The sequence below is a fragment of the Crocuta crocuta genome, unplaced genomic scaffold (assembly GCF_008692635.1).
Source record: "Crocuta crocuta isolate KB4526 unplaced genomic scaffold, BGI_CrCroc_1.0 scaffold69, whole genome shotgun sequence".
Lineage (NCBI taxonomy): Eukaryota > Metazoa > Chordata > Mammalia > Carnivora > Hyaenidae > Crocuta > Crocuta crocuta.
In genome coordinates, this window is record NW_027551576.1 from 934,176 (window position 1) to 952,119 (window position 17,944).

The window sequence follows — 17,944 nt, forward strand, 5'->3', positions numbered from 1 at the left end:
CTCTGATCAATTTATTCTGAATCTTTTAATAACAATAATAAAAACAGCTAATATTTTGAGAATTCACTACATATCTAGGTGATTTACAAGCATATTCTTATTGAATCCTCACAACAATCCTGTAACGTAAGCACTATACTTTATCTCCATTTTACACATCAGGAAACTGAGACTCAGGTTAAGTCACTTAAAAAAATGTTTTTAAATGTTTATTTTTGAGAGACAGAGAGCAACAGAGAACAAGCAGGGGAGGGGCAGAGAGAAACATAGAATCCAAAGCAGGTTCTGGACTCTGAGCTGTCAGCACAAGAGCCTGATGCAGGGCTCAAACTCACCAACCGTGAGATCATGACCTGAGCCGAAGTCGGAGGCTTAACGGACTGAGCCACCCACGTGCCCTGTTAAGTCACTTACTGAAGAGAACTCATTAGTTTGACTCCAGATCCCAAGATCTTCACCAGCAAACATCTTTCTGGAGCGTGGGTTCTATTAGGATATTTTTCAAAAAACATCGTACGTGAAAACACATACATTTTAGTGAGTCGAATGCAAGGTTTGCATTAAGATAAAACTGAAATTTCCATTTCCTTTGGGCTTTACCCCAGAACCCTGGAAGACCCTTTCAATGCTTCTTTGGATAGCAAAATTCAAGAGGCTCAGCAACAAGCACTGCTTAACAAGTGGACTCTTCCCAGCACCCAAGTTCTCCATAGCCCCCAAGAACTGACAATAGTTTTTGAGCTCCCTTTTATAAATAAGGAATTTAAAGTAGTAAGAATTTAACAACTTGCCTAAATTCACATAGCTAAGTGGCCCAGTCACATTAAAACCAGCTGTTTAGACAGTCTTCCGACCCCCCCCCATAGCCACGATGCATTTTCCGCCAACCCTAAAGGGTTCCCAGTTTACCGTACACAAGCCCTTTCACATCCCACCAGCCTCCTATACCTCCCCAAATTCGGCCCCCGCCTTCAGATCCACGCTTTCCCTTCAGAACTGCTCCTGTGCCTTTCCCAAGCTCCTTCCCTTTCCTTCGGCCACGCCCGTTAACCCCAATCTGGTCCCGCCCCTTTCCTCCAGCCCCGCCCCTTTACCTTTTCCAAGCCCCGCCCTTCTCAGTCTCGCGGCGTTTTTCCCAGTTCTGTCCTTTCTCCCGAGCCCAACTCCTTCCTGGCCCATATAAGGCCCCGCCCTTAATTTCCTGAGGCCCACTCTTCTATTTAGTCCCACCCTTTCACCCTCGTTCAGCCCCTATTCTCCTTACTGGAGCCCGCTTTACCGATGTCCCCGCCCACTCTCCGCAAGCCCCGCCCCATGGACTGGTTTATTCTCTCCTAGACCCGCCCCACCTCTACCCATAACGCCGAGCCCTTCCTTAGGCTCCAGCCTGCGTCCCTCTTGCTCCCGGCCCTGCCCCCAGCCCCGCCCCGTGGCTCCGGCCCCGCCTCGCTGCCTTTCTCGGAGACCAAGGCCAGGTCCCTACTGCAGCCGCGGCGCCAGCAGGAGGGAGGGAGGAGGCAGAGGGGGAAGGGAGAAGGGCGGGCTCCTCAAGCCCAGCCCCGCGCTCACCGTCCGTGTCCGCAGATTCGCCACAAACGGCCCGACTACTCCGGATTCGGAATACCGTGACTTCAGTCTACAGGAACTCAACTCTAAGGTGGAGGTGCTAGAGAAGCCATGTGGGGTGCCCAGGGGCTCTTCCGAGTCTCAGAGAAAGGCCTCTCTAGACTCAGCAGGCGGGCGGGGATCGGTGGCGAAAGTGCAGGTCGACAGCGCCGAGGCGCCGCGTTTACCCTGCGCAGACGCCGTCGCCGCCGCTGCTGCCGCCGCCGCTGCCACTGCCTTTGCCGCCACGGTCTCCGCCGCCGCCGTCCCCGCGCTGCCTCCGGGGTCCTCCATTGTTCCGGCGGTGCCAGGTCCCGAGGCCGGACAACCTAGAGGCTCTCGAAACCGGCGGCGGCCGACGGAGTTGAGACACCAGGGCGCCGGCGGGACCGGGAGCGGCAGGGGTCAGCGCGGGAATCCCGGGGAGCCGGGGCCAGAGCGTGGGGCGGCAGGGTGCCGGGGTGGCGAGGTCTGCGGTCTCCGGAGTTGGGGCTCTCTCTCCCCGGCCCGTCTTTCCCCGCCGGCCTCCCCAACTGGGGTCGGAGCCCCGGCGGGCGCCCCCGGCGATGAGCCCGGACTCGAGGTGGCCGGTGAGTGCGGGCCTGGGACCAGGGCGGGAGTGGCCAGCGGGGAAAGGCTAGACTACTTTCGTGGGGCGTGCACTGAGCTGCCCGGTCCGAGTGCCTCTCGGGCCACTCCAGCCGGGAGAAGTGACAGTGCATTAGCTCCCAGCCCGCGTCCCAGGGCAACAGAGTATCCCCCAGGGCTGCCCGGGCCAATGGCAGGAGGGGAGCCTTGTTTAACGTGTTACACCTCGACTAAAGGGAAACGTCGCCGCATCCGGGAGAGGGTTGCGGGCACCGCCTGGGCCAGGCCTGATCGCTCCGGCCTCCGCCCCCTACTTCCTCCAGCCCCCTGCGCTCCGCCGCCGTACCCCTGTGGGCTCTGGGTCTTCCTCACGGACTTCCAGTCTGAGTTCTTGTCTCCACCCTGTGTGCCTCTGCCGCCCAGTCCCAGCGGGACTTCTGCCGGGGGCTCTGTGCTACTTTGGGAGCCAGGGCGACAGAGCTGCAGGATACACCAGGGACCCATCATTGAAAGAAAAGAGCTTGCCTGTTCCTCTGATTGGTTTGTGTTTAAAGACACAGCTGCAGGTAGGAAGTAAAAGTGAGTTGGAGTAGAAGGAGTAGTTTTACCCATGTAGAAGCCAAGGGCTTTGAAAGAGAGGCTGGAGCAGCCCACTTGGCTGGGCTAAGTCACAGGAGAGAGGCCAAGAGATGTCACTGTTTGTCTAGGAGCTCAGGGTGGCTTTGCCTGGAATGGTGCCAACACCCTAGCTGAATTGCTGGAAGTCAACTAGGCCTGGAGAAATTGGGGCAGTCCCTGACCACGCTGGGCTTCCTGGGGGCTGGTGCCATCTGCTGTCACTACTCACCCAGGAACACTGGAGAGGAGGAAGGGAAGGCCCTGAGGACCAGCTTGGAACTGAGTGTGCCTAGACTGTCATGCTCTTGTTTGTACTCTAAGTACCTGGTGCCGCTCCACGAGCCAGGGCTAGGGCATAGGTCTCCTCTAAAGACCTCAGACATGAACTGCTTCTTTCTATAATGCAACAATTTCTGCTGGTGACCAGGATTAAATCACTGGCTACCCAGTCAAGCTTCTACATGGGTTAACACTAGCCTTTATCTGTCAGATGATCTGATGATCCCCTCATTGAGCTATTCATTAAACAAATTCTTTATTCATTTGCCAAAAACTGAGTGTCCGCTACATGCCAGGTCCTGGGAATATATAGAGGTGGGTAGGCTCTGATGTCTGCACTGTATAGCACCCGGTCTAGTGGGAGGAGACAAAGAACTTCCAGTGTGGTAAGTGCCTTGGTGTAGATGACAGTGGAATGCCATGGAAACACAACCCTCCATGGGAAAGACAAATCATTACAGAAGTGACATTTGAGTTGGGTTTTGAAGAATGAGTAGGAGCTCACCAATCAGGATGGAAACCATTTCAAATCATCTTGCAGGAAGGAGAGGTTATAACATTCAGGGAATGCCAGATTGCCCTGGGTAGACAGAAGCACAGCTGTAACTGGTGAAAAGAGGAGTCTGGAAAGAAGGACTAGGGCCAGACAATGAAAAGAGTACTTTGAATATCATCATGGGAAATTTGGATATTATCCTGAAATAAGTGGGGAGCATCAGGAAGCTTTTAATCAGAAGATTGCTATGGCTGTTGCTACTTGGTAAGAGATCACCCTGGCCACGTGATGTGAGATTAGGCTAGAATAGTTGAGATACAGGGCAGGATGACGGGGCAGGAGGTGATGAGGCCCAGACTGCCCATGGTGTGAAGGTGATGGCATTTGGAGTCACTGTAGAGGTGGGCTGGCCAGGACCTTTGGGGAGAAGGAGGGCTGGAGAGAGTAGAGTGGATGACCAGGAACTCTTCCCCAGGCCTGTGCTAACTGATCTGTACATTCTAGATGTGACAGCATGGGGGTGGACTTTGATGTGAAGACTTTCTGCCACAACTTGCGGGCAACTAAGCCACCATATGAGTGCCCCGTGGAGACCTGCCGCAAGGTCTACAAGAGTTACAGTGGTATTGAGTACCACCTATATCACTATGACCACGACAACCCACCGCCCCCACAGCAGACTCCACTCCGCAAGCACAAAAAGAAGGGGCGCCAATCACGCCCAGCCAACAAGCAGTCACCCAGCCCCTCAGAGGTATCCCAGTCACCGGGCCGTGAGGTGATGAGCTACGCGCAGGCCCAGCGCATGGTGGAGGTGGACCTGCATGGCCGAGTCCACCGCATCAGCATCTTTGACAACCTGGATGTGGTGTCCGAGGATGAGGAGGCCCCCGAGGAGGCTCCTGAGAATGGCAGCAATAAGGAGAACACCGAGACACCAGCTGCTACTCCCAAGTCAGGCAAGCATAAGAACAAGGAGAAGCGCAAGGACTCCAACCATCACCACCACCATAATGCTTCCGTGAGCACCACTCCCAAGCTGCCAGAGGTGGTATACCGGGAGTTGGAGCAGGACACCCCCGATGCCCCGCCCCGGCCGACTTCCTACTACCGGTAAGGCCACCTCCACCTCCCAGCTCTGGAAAACTGGTCAAGCAGGGCTGGGAGCTGAGACGTAACGGGTAGCAGATGGGAAAGTGGCAGAGAGAAAGGATAGCAGACGCACCGTGGTCCTACCAGGGCGGTGAGAGGAACGGTGCCCCAGCTGGTGATGGTGGCACTTGCTGTATACTGCCACGTGCCAGGCCCTGCACTGGGTACTTTGCAGCCACTCCTTTACTTGATTCTCACAGTTCTCTCAGGTGGGTATCGTTCTCATTTCACAGATGAGGAACCCACAGTCCAGAAAGGGGGCCAGACTTACCGAAAGTCACATACCAATAGATAGCTGAACTGGGATTCAAATCCCGGTTCCTCTGACTTCAAAGCTGCACTGTTTTCATGTATCAAAAAGTCACGAGTCTGGTTCCTGACCCTCTCTACTCCCATCACTGTGTAACCTTGAGAAAGTCATCTGGCTTCTGGTGTTGTAATGACCCCCCATCTGCAGAGTAGGTATAATATTCCTTTGCCGGCCTAGAGGTAGAAGACTAGGCACACTGATTTCATAAGGTTGCAAAAGCAATTTGCAAATCTGCAGAGGTAATTTCCCCATTTTTCTGTTATTGTCACCCATCCTCTAACACACGTAAACAATATTTTTATCGCCTGTAGTTTGTGCTCCTCCACTGGCCCTTTTATTTATGTCATTTAATTGTTTCTTGGTACCCCGCTTCCTTCCAAAATTAGTCTTGGTGGTTCCCAAAGTTATAGGCATAAGGCTAAATTCCTTTAACACAAGGTAAGAAATGAAGGGGTGGGGCAATGTGGTGGTGAAGCTATATACAGAAACCTTAGCTGGAGAATGGGAGAAAAATCAAGTATACAACTCTCTGAGTCTTGGCATCCAAGGCAAAGAGGGCATACGGATAAGTGAAGGAGCAGTATTTGGTGTCAGCTAATCAGAAGGCCTAATCTCTGAGAAGGGCTTGTAAAGGTTTTTATATGAAAGGTGGTTTGTACCAAAAGTGCAATCCATGTGATGGTATACTGAATCTCAGTTCTTTAAAATCAAGTCTTTGGAGGGGGGCACCTGGGTGGCTTAGTCGGTTAAGCGTCCGACTTTCGCTCAGGTCATGATCTCACAGTTCGTGGGTTCGAGCCCCGCGTCGGGCTCTGTGCTGACTGCCAGCTCGGAGCGTGGAGCCTGTTTCAGATTCTGTATCTCCCTCTCTCTCTGACCCTCCCCTGCTCACGCTCTCTCTCTCTCTCTCAGAAATAAATAAAACATTTACAAAAATTAAATAAATAAATAAATAAAATCAAGTCTATGGGGGAAAAAAACAAAAATTAAAAAATAAAATCAAGTCTGTGGGAACTCAAGTGATTTGGCGGGGATGTGACTGCGGTCTCTCCCTTGTTCACATGTTAGCTGGTCTCCTCTTCCTGTCTTCTTCCATCCGTCCAGCCCAGCGTCCCCTCTTTCTCCTTCTGGCTTTCCCCTGCCTCTTTTATGTTAGCACTGACCGCTATGCCCACCCCAACATACAGACTCTTGTTTGAGTTGCAGCCCTCCCTCCTAATGGCTCTTTAGCACTCTCTGCTCTTATAGGCAATCCAGACCAGTTCATCCCACTCCATTTCTTCCTCCTTCTGCTCAGATTCGCTCTTTACTCCTGAGGATCAAATCTGTTCTCGAGGGCAGCAGTTCTCAGCTGGTACACCGTGATCAGCTGGGAGGTGTGTTGCATGTCATTTATTACTACTGTTAGTAGAACTGTCCACATTTTACAAATGATAGTTTTTACATATAAATTTGGGAAGATTTGAGGTCATCTCTCTACCAACACCAGTTTCTCTTGCTTGCATCTGATATGCTTTCTTAAGGAGAAAAGGTGGCGTGTAGGCTGATGTGCCAGGAATTGTACATGGCATGCAGCCTACATTATCTATCTGTGTCACAGTCTGTAATGTAGGTGCACTGTGGGAGTGTGTTAGGTACCATCGCGTAATGTCACATGTGTCATGGCAGAGCAGAGGTTGGGAACAAGTGCCAAGGCCTAGAAGGGGCTGGATGGTTCATACGAACCACACCCTTTTTCAAGGATGAGGACATTGCAGTCATTTGAGGGAAGAACTAAAGGGCTAAGGAAGAAACTGCTTCCCATAGATATGGTATTTTAGTTTCTCTTCTCCATCCCACCCTCAAAATGCCTTTGAAATGAACAACACTGCACCTATTTCTGTGTGGTGAATCAGACATGGTCCTTGCCTCTAGCCTGAAGTGTAGGAGTTAGACACATAAATAGTTATAACTCAAGGCAAGATAGCTCAGGGCTATACGAAAGCTAATAATAAACCTAAGGTTTATCGAGTACTTGCATTATGCCAGGAACTGTCCTAAGTACCTTATCTGTATTAACTCATTTAATGCTCACAACAGCTGTGTGAAATAGGTACAGGTTAGCATCACCCCTTTATAGATGAGGAAACCGGCCCAGGGAGGTCACCTTCCTTGCCTGCTGTCATACAGAGCGTGGCTCCCAAGCTGTGCTCACCTGGCCTACCCTAGCACCCAGAGCTCCATTTCCCTTGTGGAGAGGGGAGTTGGAGGGACAAGAACAGCATTTATTTAGGGCCTGCTGTGTGCCACTTCAGTTAGCCCGTTCATTTTTTAAATTCCATTTAATCCTGACAAGTGTCTTTGGGAGTAAAATAGTAGCATCCTCATTCTATTATTAATAAAACTGAGTTCAGGAAAGCCCAGAGGTATCTTGAAGGTCAGAGTGGCAGAGCCAGGATTTAAATCCATGTTTGTCAGAAGCCAAAGCCCCATTCTTTCCGTTGTAGCTCCCTGTAGCTTTACGATACCGGAGTCCAGGCTGAGAGCATAGCAGGGGCACGCGGAGCCTGCTCTGTAAGCCAGACACCTGGAGCAGCCTCAGCTGCAGCCCTGCTGGCGCAGTGAGTGTGTAAGGTAGTCTGAATCCTAGTTGTGCCACTTCCTGGTTGTATGACCTATCTGTGTCGGGCAGTGAATTCACTTCTCAAAGCTTCATTTTCCTCACCCTCAAAACAAGGGCAATATGAACATTAATGCTATGGCCGTGGTGAGAATCAACGTGATAACAGTACAATCCTTGGCTTATAATAAATGCTCGGTAAATCTTAGCTATTCTGTCATCTTCCAAGGCTATCCAAAAAACAAACACAATACCGAGAGTTTGAGGGAGCCCTGAGCTGCAACTAGCTGACATAAGACCCATGGCAGCTCCATTCGGGATGCTGCCCGTTGGTGATAGAACGTATATATAATTTGCAAGTGACACTTGTGGACCTTCCTTCTCCCGACTCTGCACCCCAGAGGAGATGGTGTAGTCGCTAGTACGTACACTTTGGAGCCAACACGCCTGCATCCACACCCCAGCTCTACCACTTTCTCACAAGGGACCTAGAACAGGTGAATTAACTCCTCAAACCGTAGGTTTGCTTTTCTGCAAAACAGGAATGATTAGAATACCTAGGATGAAGGTGAGGATGGAATGGGACCGCACAAGTAAAGGCACAGGCCTGGCGTCGTGTAAGTGTCCCGTGGTTGTAACCCACTGTCTTTAAAGGGAAGGAGATCTCAACTGTCTGATGCTGAGCTGCCTGTGTGCACTGCAGGTACATTGAGAAGTCGGCCGAGGAGCTGGACGAGGAAGTAGAGTACGACATGGACGAGGAGGACTACATCTGGCTGGATATCATGAATGAACGACGGAAGACAGAGGGTGTGAGTCCCATCCCCCAGGAGATCTTTGAGTACCTAATGGACCGGCTGGAGAAGGAGTCCTACTTTGAAAGCCACAATAAAGGTGACCCCAATGCACTAGTGGATGAAGATGCTGTGTGCTGCATCTGCAATGATGGTGAGTGCCAGAACAGCAATGTCATCCTCTTCTGTGACATGTGCAACCTGGCTGTGCACCAAGAGTGCTACGGTGTCCCCTACATCCCTGAGGGCCAGTGGCTGTGCCGCCGCTGCCTACAGTCACCCTCCCGCGCTGTGGACTGTGCCCTGTGCCCCAACAAGGGTGGTGCCTTCAAGCAGACAGATGACGGGCGCTGGGCCCATGTGGTGTGTGCCCTGTGGATCCCTGAAGTCTGCTTCGCCAACACAGTCTTCCTGGAGCCTATCGACAGCATCGAGCACATCCCACCAGCTCGCTGGAAGCTGACCTGCTATATTTGCAAACAACGGGGCTCAGGGGCCTGCATTCAGTGCCACAAGGCCAACTGCTACACAGCCTTCCATGTGACATGTGCCCAGCAGGCTGGCCTTTACATGAAGATGGAGCCTGTGCGAGAGACAGGTGCCAACGGCACCTCTTTCAGCGTCCGCAAGACGGCCTACTGTGACATCCACACACCGCCAGGCTCGGCACGCCGCTTGCCTGCCCTGTCCCACAGTGAGGGGGAGGAGGAGGAGGAGGAGGAGGAGGATGAGGGTAAGAGTTGGAGCTCAGAGAAGGTCAAGAAGGCCAAGGCCAAGTCCCGGATCAAGATGAAGAAGGCACGGAAGATCCTGGCAGAGAAGCGCGCCGCAGCACCTGTGGTGTCCGTGCCCTGCATCCCACCACACAGGTATGTGGGCGCGGTGCATAGGCCGGTACGGGAAGAAGACGCCCTCCTGGAGACCCACAGCCCTCAGCGGAGTGGCAGGAGCTACAAAGAAGGTCAAAACACCAGATTCCAAAAGAAGTTAGCTCTAGCAGGTCACCTGACTTTTCTATTAGGAGCCAGAAATTTTAGCTTTTATCTGTCAGACCTAACAAATGTTCTCAGCTGCCCTTCATTTTGATGGTCTGGTTTAAGTAGGAAGAAAGAAGATGTAGTAGCTATTAGCCACCGGGCAGAAATGGTCTGACCCCGGACGGAGAAATAGAATAGAAAAAGGGAGAAGGGGTTGTGAAGTGGTCACTGCCACAAATGAATCCAAATGAGGGCTGCCATCATCAGTTATTTTTAACATTCTCTTATGCTTTCTAGTCAGTTTCCTATAGTTTACTGCTTTACAGTTATACTTTATCCTGAAACCTTCCACGGCTCAGTCTGAGCAGGGTATCCCAGAGTCAAATAGTACTCTGGGCTGCTAGGACAAGAGTGGTCTTAGAGGCCACGCTCCTCATGAGTTCACCCAACTGCATGAACAGGGTTAGGGACCTGGCTTCATACTGGGAGCCTGGCTTCCTGTCTGGTACTGTTGGCTCTTCTTTGCATTAAGCCAAATGTCACAGGCCTTTTTGACAATAGACTTACTCCACATTCAGCCCCATTCAGGAACTCTCACCAGCCAGAAATGCCTGTTCTGCTTAAGAAAATCATGGCCGAACAGGTTTTTCTTTTTATTCCCCGCTTCCCAGGCTCAGTAAAATCACCAACCGCCTGACTATCCAAAGGAAGAGCCAGTTCATGCAGAGGCTACACAGCTACTGGACGCTGAAACGGCAGTCACGAAACGGAGTCCCGCTGCTACGTCGCCTGCAGACACATCTGCAGTCTCAGAGGAATTGTGACCAAGTCGGGGTACCGTGTCAGATTCCCTGTGGGCTCTGGGAACTGGGGCCAGGACATAAAGGATTGAGAGACGTGATTATAGTGTTCTTTGCCCGAGAGCTCAGGCTGTTTCCTCCTTTAAGGTAGCCCTCAAACCAGACTCGGGATGAGATCCTTCCAGATTGTCTGCTCACTAAAAGGGCACTGTTCCTGCGTGTTCGTTCATGCATGCACTCAACAGGCATATGCCAACCATCGAGTCTGTGCCAGGTCTGGGGGGCACATGGGTTGAGGAGTTCCCACTTTAGCGAGGCTGCCGGTAAATTACTGTGCTCCCTCCTCCAGTTTTACCTGCCATTGACCCAAGCTTCCTGGGCTCCCCTTCCCTCTGGCCTTTCTTCTGGCTCCCTTATCATCTCCCGATCCCCTTCTCGCCTCTACAGAGAGATTCTGAGGATAAAAACTGGGCCCTCAAAGAACAGCTCAAGTCCTGGCAGCGGCTCCGGCACGACCTGGAGCGAGCTCGGCTGCTGGTGGAGCTGATCCGCAAGCGGGAGAAACTCAAAAGGGAGACGGTGAGTGCTCCTGGGCCAGCTCTGTTTTACAGAGGAGAAAACGTTCCTGGGACCAGGAAAAGCCTGTGTCCATTGGCCAGGAAGCAATAGGGCTGATGCTGGAGCTGGATCTCACGGTGCCCAGTGTGTTCTCAAGCTCACTGCAAGCAGAATGTCACAGAAGAGTATGAACAGGACCCTAACTTATGTGGCGTGGGTAGCTGGCACTGGGAGTTCCAGGAAGAAAAAGGCCGGAGTAGTCAGGGAAAGTTTCACCAGGTGCGGCCTTATAGAAAGTAGACCTGAGTGCGTATACCCGGCTGCGGGCAGGGGAGAAGGAAGGCGATTTCCCAGACCAGCTGCTACCATCCCCTCAGACCTCTTCCAAGGGACTGGCCTGGGCCTGGCTGATCGGGCCTTTCTGTGTGTCAGATCAAGGTCCAGCAGATCGCCATGGAGATGCAGCTGACCCCTTTCCTCATCCTCCTCCGCAAAACCTTGGAGCAGCTCCAGGAAAAGGACACAGGCAACATCTTCAGCGAGCCGGTCCCTCTGTCTGAGGTAACCGAATTGGACGAAGTAAGAATCCCTTCCCCTCACTCCACCTTCTTTCTGTTCCTCTCCCACTTGGACCCCCGCTGCAGGTCTGGGCCAGGGACTAGGAGGGGACCATGAAGAGAGGGGCTGGTGGCTCTGGGGCTCCAGGATGAACTGGAGCCACATGTATCACCTGGACTCTGTCTTGTCCCTGTCACACCCCAAGGGCCCAGAATGGGAGGCAATCTGCACTCCTTCCCCAGAGGCAGGGACTGAGTCTGCTAAATGAATAATCCCAGGGCAGGAAGACACTTTCGGGGTGCTGAACCCTAGAACGGAGACTTTAGAAGGCTCAGCACCCAAAGAACCAGCTCTGAAGCCCTAGGTCCTGACTGGCAGACTCTTCTCTCTAAAAGGTATAAAACGAGAGGCCTGAGGCAGTAGCCTCCTCATAAGTCTTGACGATAAGTAAAAAGAGCTATAGAAATGCAAGATAGTGTTACTTCCAGAGGATTGCCCTAGCCATTTTCTTATTGAAGCCTCATATGGCTCTAGGAGATAGATTTGACTGTAATTTCATCACCATTTTCCAGGTGAGGAAAAGAAGGTCCAGAGAGGTTAAGAGACTTGCCATGGTCACACAGCTTGTGACTGGTGAAGTCAAGACTAGAATCCAGCTTTCCTCTCCCCTGTGCTTTATGCCTGCCCCTAACTGTGGTGGGAGGAGGTTGCTGGATGCATTTCAGGGGGTGGGGGTGTTAGGAGCAAGGGTTCAGGGGGAATGAGGAGCATATCTCCACTTAGCCACACCTACCCTGCTCTCCCAGGTACCTGACTACCTAGACCACATCAAAAAGCCCATGGACTTTTTCACCATGAAGCAGAACTTGGAGGCTTACCGGTACCTGAACTTTGATGATTTTGAGGAGGACTTCAACCTTATCGTCAGCAACTGCCTCAAGTATAACGCCAAGGACACCATCTTCTACCGGGCAGCAGTGCGGCTCCGAGAACAGGGTGGCGCTGTGCTCCGCCAGGCCCGGCGCCAGGCAGAAAAAATGGGCATTGACTTTGAGACGGGCATGCATATCCCCCACAGCCTGGCTGGAGATGAGGCCCCACAACACACTGAAGATGGTGGGTGATAAGTCATGCTACACACATAGAGGCCAGTGCCAGGGATGAACGGCTTCCCGAAAGTCCCCTACTGGGAGCAGGCAGTGTAGGCAGGAAGTAGCTAGGCTGAGCAGTGGCAAGCTATCCCCCGGAGTGCTCCCCAAGAAGCCAGACTGGGTGAATGGATAGCAGTGCCTACCATTCCACATCTTGGTGCTGCTGTTTTACAGCTGTTCCTGGTGAGAAGCCAAAGGGAAAAGAGTGGGTTTCTTGTTGCCTGCCCAGGTTCAAGGGGCCCAGAGGGCTGCCCTAAGTCTGACCTTTCACCACCCCCCCCCACCCCGCTGTGTTCACCCCTAGTAGCAGAGGAAGAGCGGCTGATCCTGCTGGAGAACCAGAAGCACCTGCCAGTGGAAGAGCAGCTGAAGTTGTTGCTGGAGCGGCTGGATGAGGTGAATGCCAGTAAGCAGAGTGTGAGCCGTTCACGGCGTGCAAAGATGATCAAGAAAGAGATGACGGCGCTGCGGCGGAAGCTTGCCCACCAGCGGGAAACTGGAAGGGATGGGCCTGAGCGTCACGGCCCCTCCAGCCGGGGCAGCCTGACACCCCACCCAGCAGCATGTGACAAGGACGGGCAGACAGACAGTGCCGCCGAAGAGAGCAGCAGCCAGGAGACAACCAAAGGTCTGAACCCCTAGCCAGGCGGACCCTGAAGCCAGCCAGACTTGACTCTGCAGCACACACTCAGCCACTGCCATCCCCCAGGCAGAGGTCCCGCCTACACAGCTAGCTGTACTTTCTCCCTCATTCCCCATTCAGGGGCCTCTTAGCTGCCTCTCTGGCTATTTGTATAAGAGACAACGTTCCCAATTCCATACCCCCCCAGATCATCTCCCAACTCTAGCTGGAGTAATGGTCCTATAGGCCCAGGGCGTACCCTGGGCATCTACCCTTCCCACATCAGGCCCCTTACCAACTCTCCTTCTCTCTTTCTCTGCTCCAGGCCTGGGTCCCAACATGTCCTCAACCCCCGCACATGAGGTGGGCAGGAGAACCTCAGTTCTGTTCTCCAAAAAGAACCCGAAGACAGCTGGACCGCCCAAGAGGCCGGGCCGGCCCCCCAAAAACCGGGAGAGCCAGATGACCCCCAGCCACGGAGGCAGTCCTGTGGGGCCCCCCCAGCTCCCCATCATGGGCTCCCTACGTCAGCGCAAGCGGGGTAGGAGCCCCCGGCCCAGTTCGAGCTCAGACAGCGACAGTGATAAATCCACAGAAGACCCCCCAATGGGTGAGCCTCACCATCACCCAGCCCCCCAAGAGAGTGAGCAAAGCTGCCATCATTCCCAACATAACTCCCACCTAGCCCTTCATTTGCCCATAGCATATCAGAGCTAGAAGGGCCCTTAGGGATCCTTTAGTTCAGTCCCCTCATTTTACAGATGGGGAAACTGAAGTCCAGAAACACTGACCCGGCTAGATTCCCATCCAGGACCCCCTCCATTATATCACTTCACCTTTTCTCTTCTCACCCTCCTTGGGGATTTCCTGCCCTTTAAGCCATTTGTGTCTTAAGGCCAATAACTGCCAAGGGCAGTGTGAGGGGTGGGGCAGGACTATGGCCAACTGTGGCGGACACTGCCCAGAGCTGGCTCTGCTGACCAGAGTTGGAGGAATTTTCCAGCACAGAAGGGAAAGCCAAGCTCCTAGTCCCTCTTACCCCCATGCCATCTCTGATCTACATCTTCCTGACCGATTCCTTTCCTCCTCCCCCTCCCCCCAACCAAGACTTACCAGCTAATGGCTTCAGCGGTGGAAATCAGCCAGTGAAGAAGAGTTTCTTGGTATATCGTAATGACTGCAGCCTTCCCCGGAGCAGCTCCGACTCCGAGTCTAGCAGCAGTAGCAGCAGCAGCGCTGCCTCAGACCGAACCAGGTACCAGCCCTCCAGATCAAGGCCTGCCTCCGGGATGCCCTTCGAAGTTTCCCTATGGGAAATAGGGTGGCAGCCACCTCAGCCTAGATTAAAATGGCTCAAACCCAAGATTCTTTGCAAAATAAATGGCATACCTAAGAGTGTCACCATAATGGAATAGTGGGAACCATCCTGGGTTAAGCTGATGTTGTAGAGCAGAGGGTGTAAACTGATGCCTTGTGGCCTGGATTTGGCCTGCAGACATATTTTGTTTGGCCAGCATGGTGTTTAAAAAAAAAAAAAAAAAATGAATCCAGTACTGCCACATAAAATTCCTAGTGTCCGTATTCTCTGTAAAAATCCGATCTGGCAAATCTAGCCAGGGAATGCACTCCTCACCACCACTGTTAAATCCAGCCCATGTCAGTCACTCTCCTGCCAAGGCCCCGAGAGTATTTGAGTTTGAAATTTTTCAAGTAGCTTCAGCTTTCCAAAATTCTTAGACCTGGGAGTTTAAAGAGAAGACAACTACCATGTCATTACCCACTACACGCCTCCTTTAAGCGGAGTTCTTGTCTTGTCCACAGCACAACGCCCTCAAAACAAGGCCGGGGCAAGCCCTCCTTCTCTCGGGGCACGTTCCCGGAAGACAGCAGTGAGGATACCTCAGGCACTGAGAACGAGGCCTACTCCGTGGGCACTGGCCGCGGCGTGGGCCACAGCAGTAAGTACCCGCACCCAGAGTCAGGGATGCCGGCGGCCCAGTGTCAGGGCCTTGCCAGCCCCCTGGCTGCTGACCTGCCCCCTCTCTCCCATTCCTGTGAAGTGGTGAGGAAGAGTCTGGGACGGGGAGCTGGCTGGCTGTCAGAAGATGAGGACTCCCCCCTGGATGCTCTGGACCTGGTGTGGGCCAAGTGCCGAGGGTATCCATCATACCCAGCTCTGGTAGGCTTCCCCTCTTCCTGCCATACCCCTTACCTCCCAACCCCAGATGTAGACACAGTTAGCAGACTTTACTCTCTGCTGAGCTGTGGAGAACAAGGGTCTTTGGCAGACAGACACTTAAGAAGTTCCTGGTTAGTTTTTCCATCTCTCCCTTTTCCTTCCCTTTGTATCTTGGGGTCTGAAATATTTCATCATGAGAAGCCAAGGGTCAGCAAAGCAGCCTTGTGGGATGATAACCTTTCTCTGTCCCAACAGCAGAGGTAGTTTCCCAGTTCTTGTACAGAGTAAGTCTCAGGGAAGAAGGGAACTGAACCAAACAAAGGTCTTATTACACCCTCAGATAATTGATCCAAAGATGCCCCGGGAAGGTATGTTCCATCATGGGGTTCCCATCCCTGTACCCCCCCTGGAGGTGCTGAAACTTGGGGAACAGATGACCCAGGAAGCCCGAGAGCATCTCTACCTCGTCCTCTTCTTTGACAACAAGCGAACCTGGTAAGGGAGGAGGCGAGCAGTTGGTGTGACTCATACGGCCGCAGATGCAACCCTGGGTGTGCGGGCAGGCTGCCAGGAAACTCCAGCGACAGACAGACTGGGCCGGCACGGGCCAGCGGGGGAGGGGCGGAGATCTTTGAGCAGGAGGGTTGTGTTGACCATGAGTCTGAGACTGAGTGGGCAAAAGCTGACAAACGGCTGTAGCTAGAGGCCAGAGGGCCATCAGTGACCGTGACAGATGTGCTCCCCACCCAGAATCAGGTGGCTTCTAGGCCTCGTTTTCCCCCCTCTGCCTCTGTGGAGACCAGAGGAGGACAAAACAGGCCTAAACGCTCAGGCTCTGAGTCTGTCCCGGCGCGTGTGCGTAATGCCGCGCTTCCTGTGCGTGCGTAGTGTCCGCGGCGGATATTTACCGTCAGTAAAGTCCACCTGAAGCCTTTGGGGCGGGGCACCTGTTTCACATGAGGTCATGGCCCCTTCTGCACTCCTAGATACCCTGCGGTTACCCCGTAATGTGACTGTTGACGGGATGCCTTTCGTCACTAGACTATGAGCAATTCCTTGAGGGCAGGGACTGTTTCTCTTAGACTCTGTAGCCCCATTGCCCACCCGAACCTGGCCCTGAGCGGGCGCTCGGGAGGCGAGTTCGAATGAGTGAAGGAGCGATGAAGGCTGATGCTTGTTGCTTTCCCAGAGGTGACTTACGTGATCCTCGCCTCATCCCACAGGCAGTGGCTGCCGAGGACTAAGCTGGTTCCTCTGGGCGTGAACCAGGACCTCGACAAGGAAAAGATGCTGGAGGGCCGCAAATCCAACATCCGCAAATCCGTGCAGATTGCCTACCACAGGGCTCTGCAGCACCGCAGCAAGGTGCAGGGCGAGCAGAGCAGCGAGACCAGTGATAGTGACTGACGGGGCCCAGCCCAGCCCAGCCTACAGTGCCCTGCCACCTCTCTCCTCCCCCTTGGCTCACTGTCCTGGAGTGGCACCGGCCTCTGCACTGACTCATTCCTGGTCTTGGGGCCAGTCTCAGGGGAAGCTGGGTGGGGGAGGTCCCTCCCGCCCTGAGTGCAGCTGGACTGTACAGAACACTCCAAGGGCCCATGGCGGCTCTGCGCAAGGAGAGGGGAGGTCCCACTGGCCAGAGAGCTCCGGAGACCTCACAGCATTGTGGTGCAGGGTGGTGGGCCACGGTTAGGACGCTGCATAAAACAGGCCATCCCACCACCTGTGTCTGCTCTGCTCTGCTCGCGCCAGGGGAAGCTGACTGCCTAGTGGCCTGAGGCCCTTGCAGGTGGTGAGGTGAGCGGGCATCTGCCCAGCCTAGCAGTGGGATTGATGTCTGTCCAGCCCGGAAGAGGGGCACTAGGTGACCCCCCTCCCCTGCTGTTGTAAATACTGTAATTAGTGGAGAATTTAAATTATTCTCATTTGTAACTGCGTTTCCGCGTCGCGCCAGAGTCATTTGGTACTAAAAAAGACTGGGGCTTGTCCCCACGTCCCTTTTTCCCATAGATGCCCCCACCTTTCAAACTGGTTTGTATTTATTTCAAAGGAAGAAAATATATTGATTCTTAGAAAATAAATAGTCTCTTTGGAATTCTTGGGTTCTTGCCTTCTGCCAGGGCAAAAGGATAAAAAGGGAAGTTCAGTCCCTCAGGGATGGTAAATGATTGGGCTCAAGAGGTTGCTGGTTGCTCTGCATGCTGCGTTTGTAAGAGGACAGCGAAGATAATATGATGGCTCCCATTTCCCAGACACTCACCGGGTGGCAAGCCTTTTTCTAAGCACTTACAGATACACCATGGTATGTAATGCTTGCAAAGACTATAGGGACAGTTAGTAATAGGGTGGTTATCTCCACAAAGACACCGAGGCTCCGAAAAGTTGCGTAACTTGACTACACGTTCCCACAAGTTAGGAAGTCACAGAGCTAGGATTGGAACTCGGCTCTCTCTGTCTGCAAAGCCGGCCCTTTAACCGCGATGCAGAACTAAGTGCTGGAAAAAGAGTCTACTGCCCCTTCATGAACTTCAGAGGCTTCAAGTCCTTTGCCAGTAGGATCGTCCCAAGTGCTTCGGAGTCACTACAGCCGCGATCTTCCCCCGTTGAACTGGGGACAGAGCAGGCGTGTAGGGGACTGCTCGTCGTTCATTCCCAACC

General features: G+C 53.1%; 1 protein-coding gene across 10 annotated transcripts; it reads left to right on the top strand.

Annotated features, from left to right (window-relative positions):
• The first annotated feature begins 1,806 nt into the window (after positions 1–1,806).
• On the top strand, positions 1,807–17,360 carry BRPF1 (bromodomain and PHD finger containing 1). Of its 10 annotated transcripts, none has more exons than XM_077751545.1 (14): positions 1,808–2,195; positions 4,091–4,699; positions 8,351–9,310; positions 10,090–10,252; positions 10,666–10,797; positions 11,209–11,355; positions 12,141–12,450; positions 12,790–13,113; positions 13,433–13,717; positions 14,215–14,362; positions 14,929–15,065; positions 15,168–15,286; positions 15,627–15,781; positions 16,510–17,360. In XM_077751545.1, the coding sequence occupies exons 2-14, from the start codon at positions 4,101–4,103 to the stop codon at positions 16,691–16,693; spliced, it is 3,663 nt and encodes a 1,220-aa protein (XP_077607671.1). In that variant the 5' UTR covers positions 1,808–2,195; positions 4,091–4,100; the 3' UTR covers positions 16,694–17,360. The 10 variants fall into 10 exon arrangements, with proteins under 10 accessions (XP_077607676.1, XP_077607677.1, XP_077607669.1 ...); XM_077751547.1 differs by having other exon boundaries at positions 11,209–11,337; XM_077751546.1 differs by having other exon boundaries at positions 1,809–2,195; positions 12,793–13,113.
• The last annotated feature ends 584 nt before the right edge of the window (positions 17,361–17,944 follow it).

Coding starts and splice junctions, on each gene's coding strand:
- BRPF1 (XM_077751543.1), top strand. CDS start 4,101: ATGGGGGTGGACTTTGATGTGAAGACTTTCTGCCACAACTTGCGGGCA. Junction 10,253..10,665: donor GGAATTGTGACCAAGTCGGG/GTACCGTGTCAG, acceptor TCGCCTCTACAG/AGAGATTCTGAGGATAAAAA. Junction 15,782..16,509: donor TTTGACAACAAGCGAACCTG/GTAAGGGAGGAG, acceptor CTCATCCCACAG/GCAGTGGCTGCCGAGGACTA.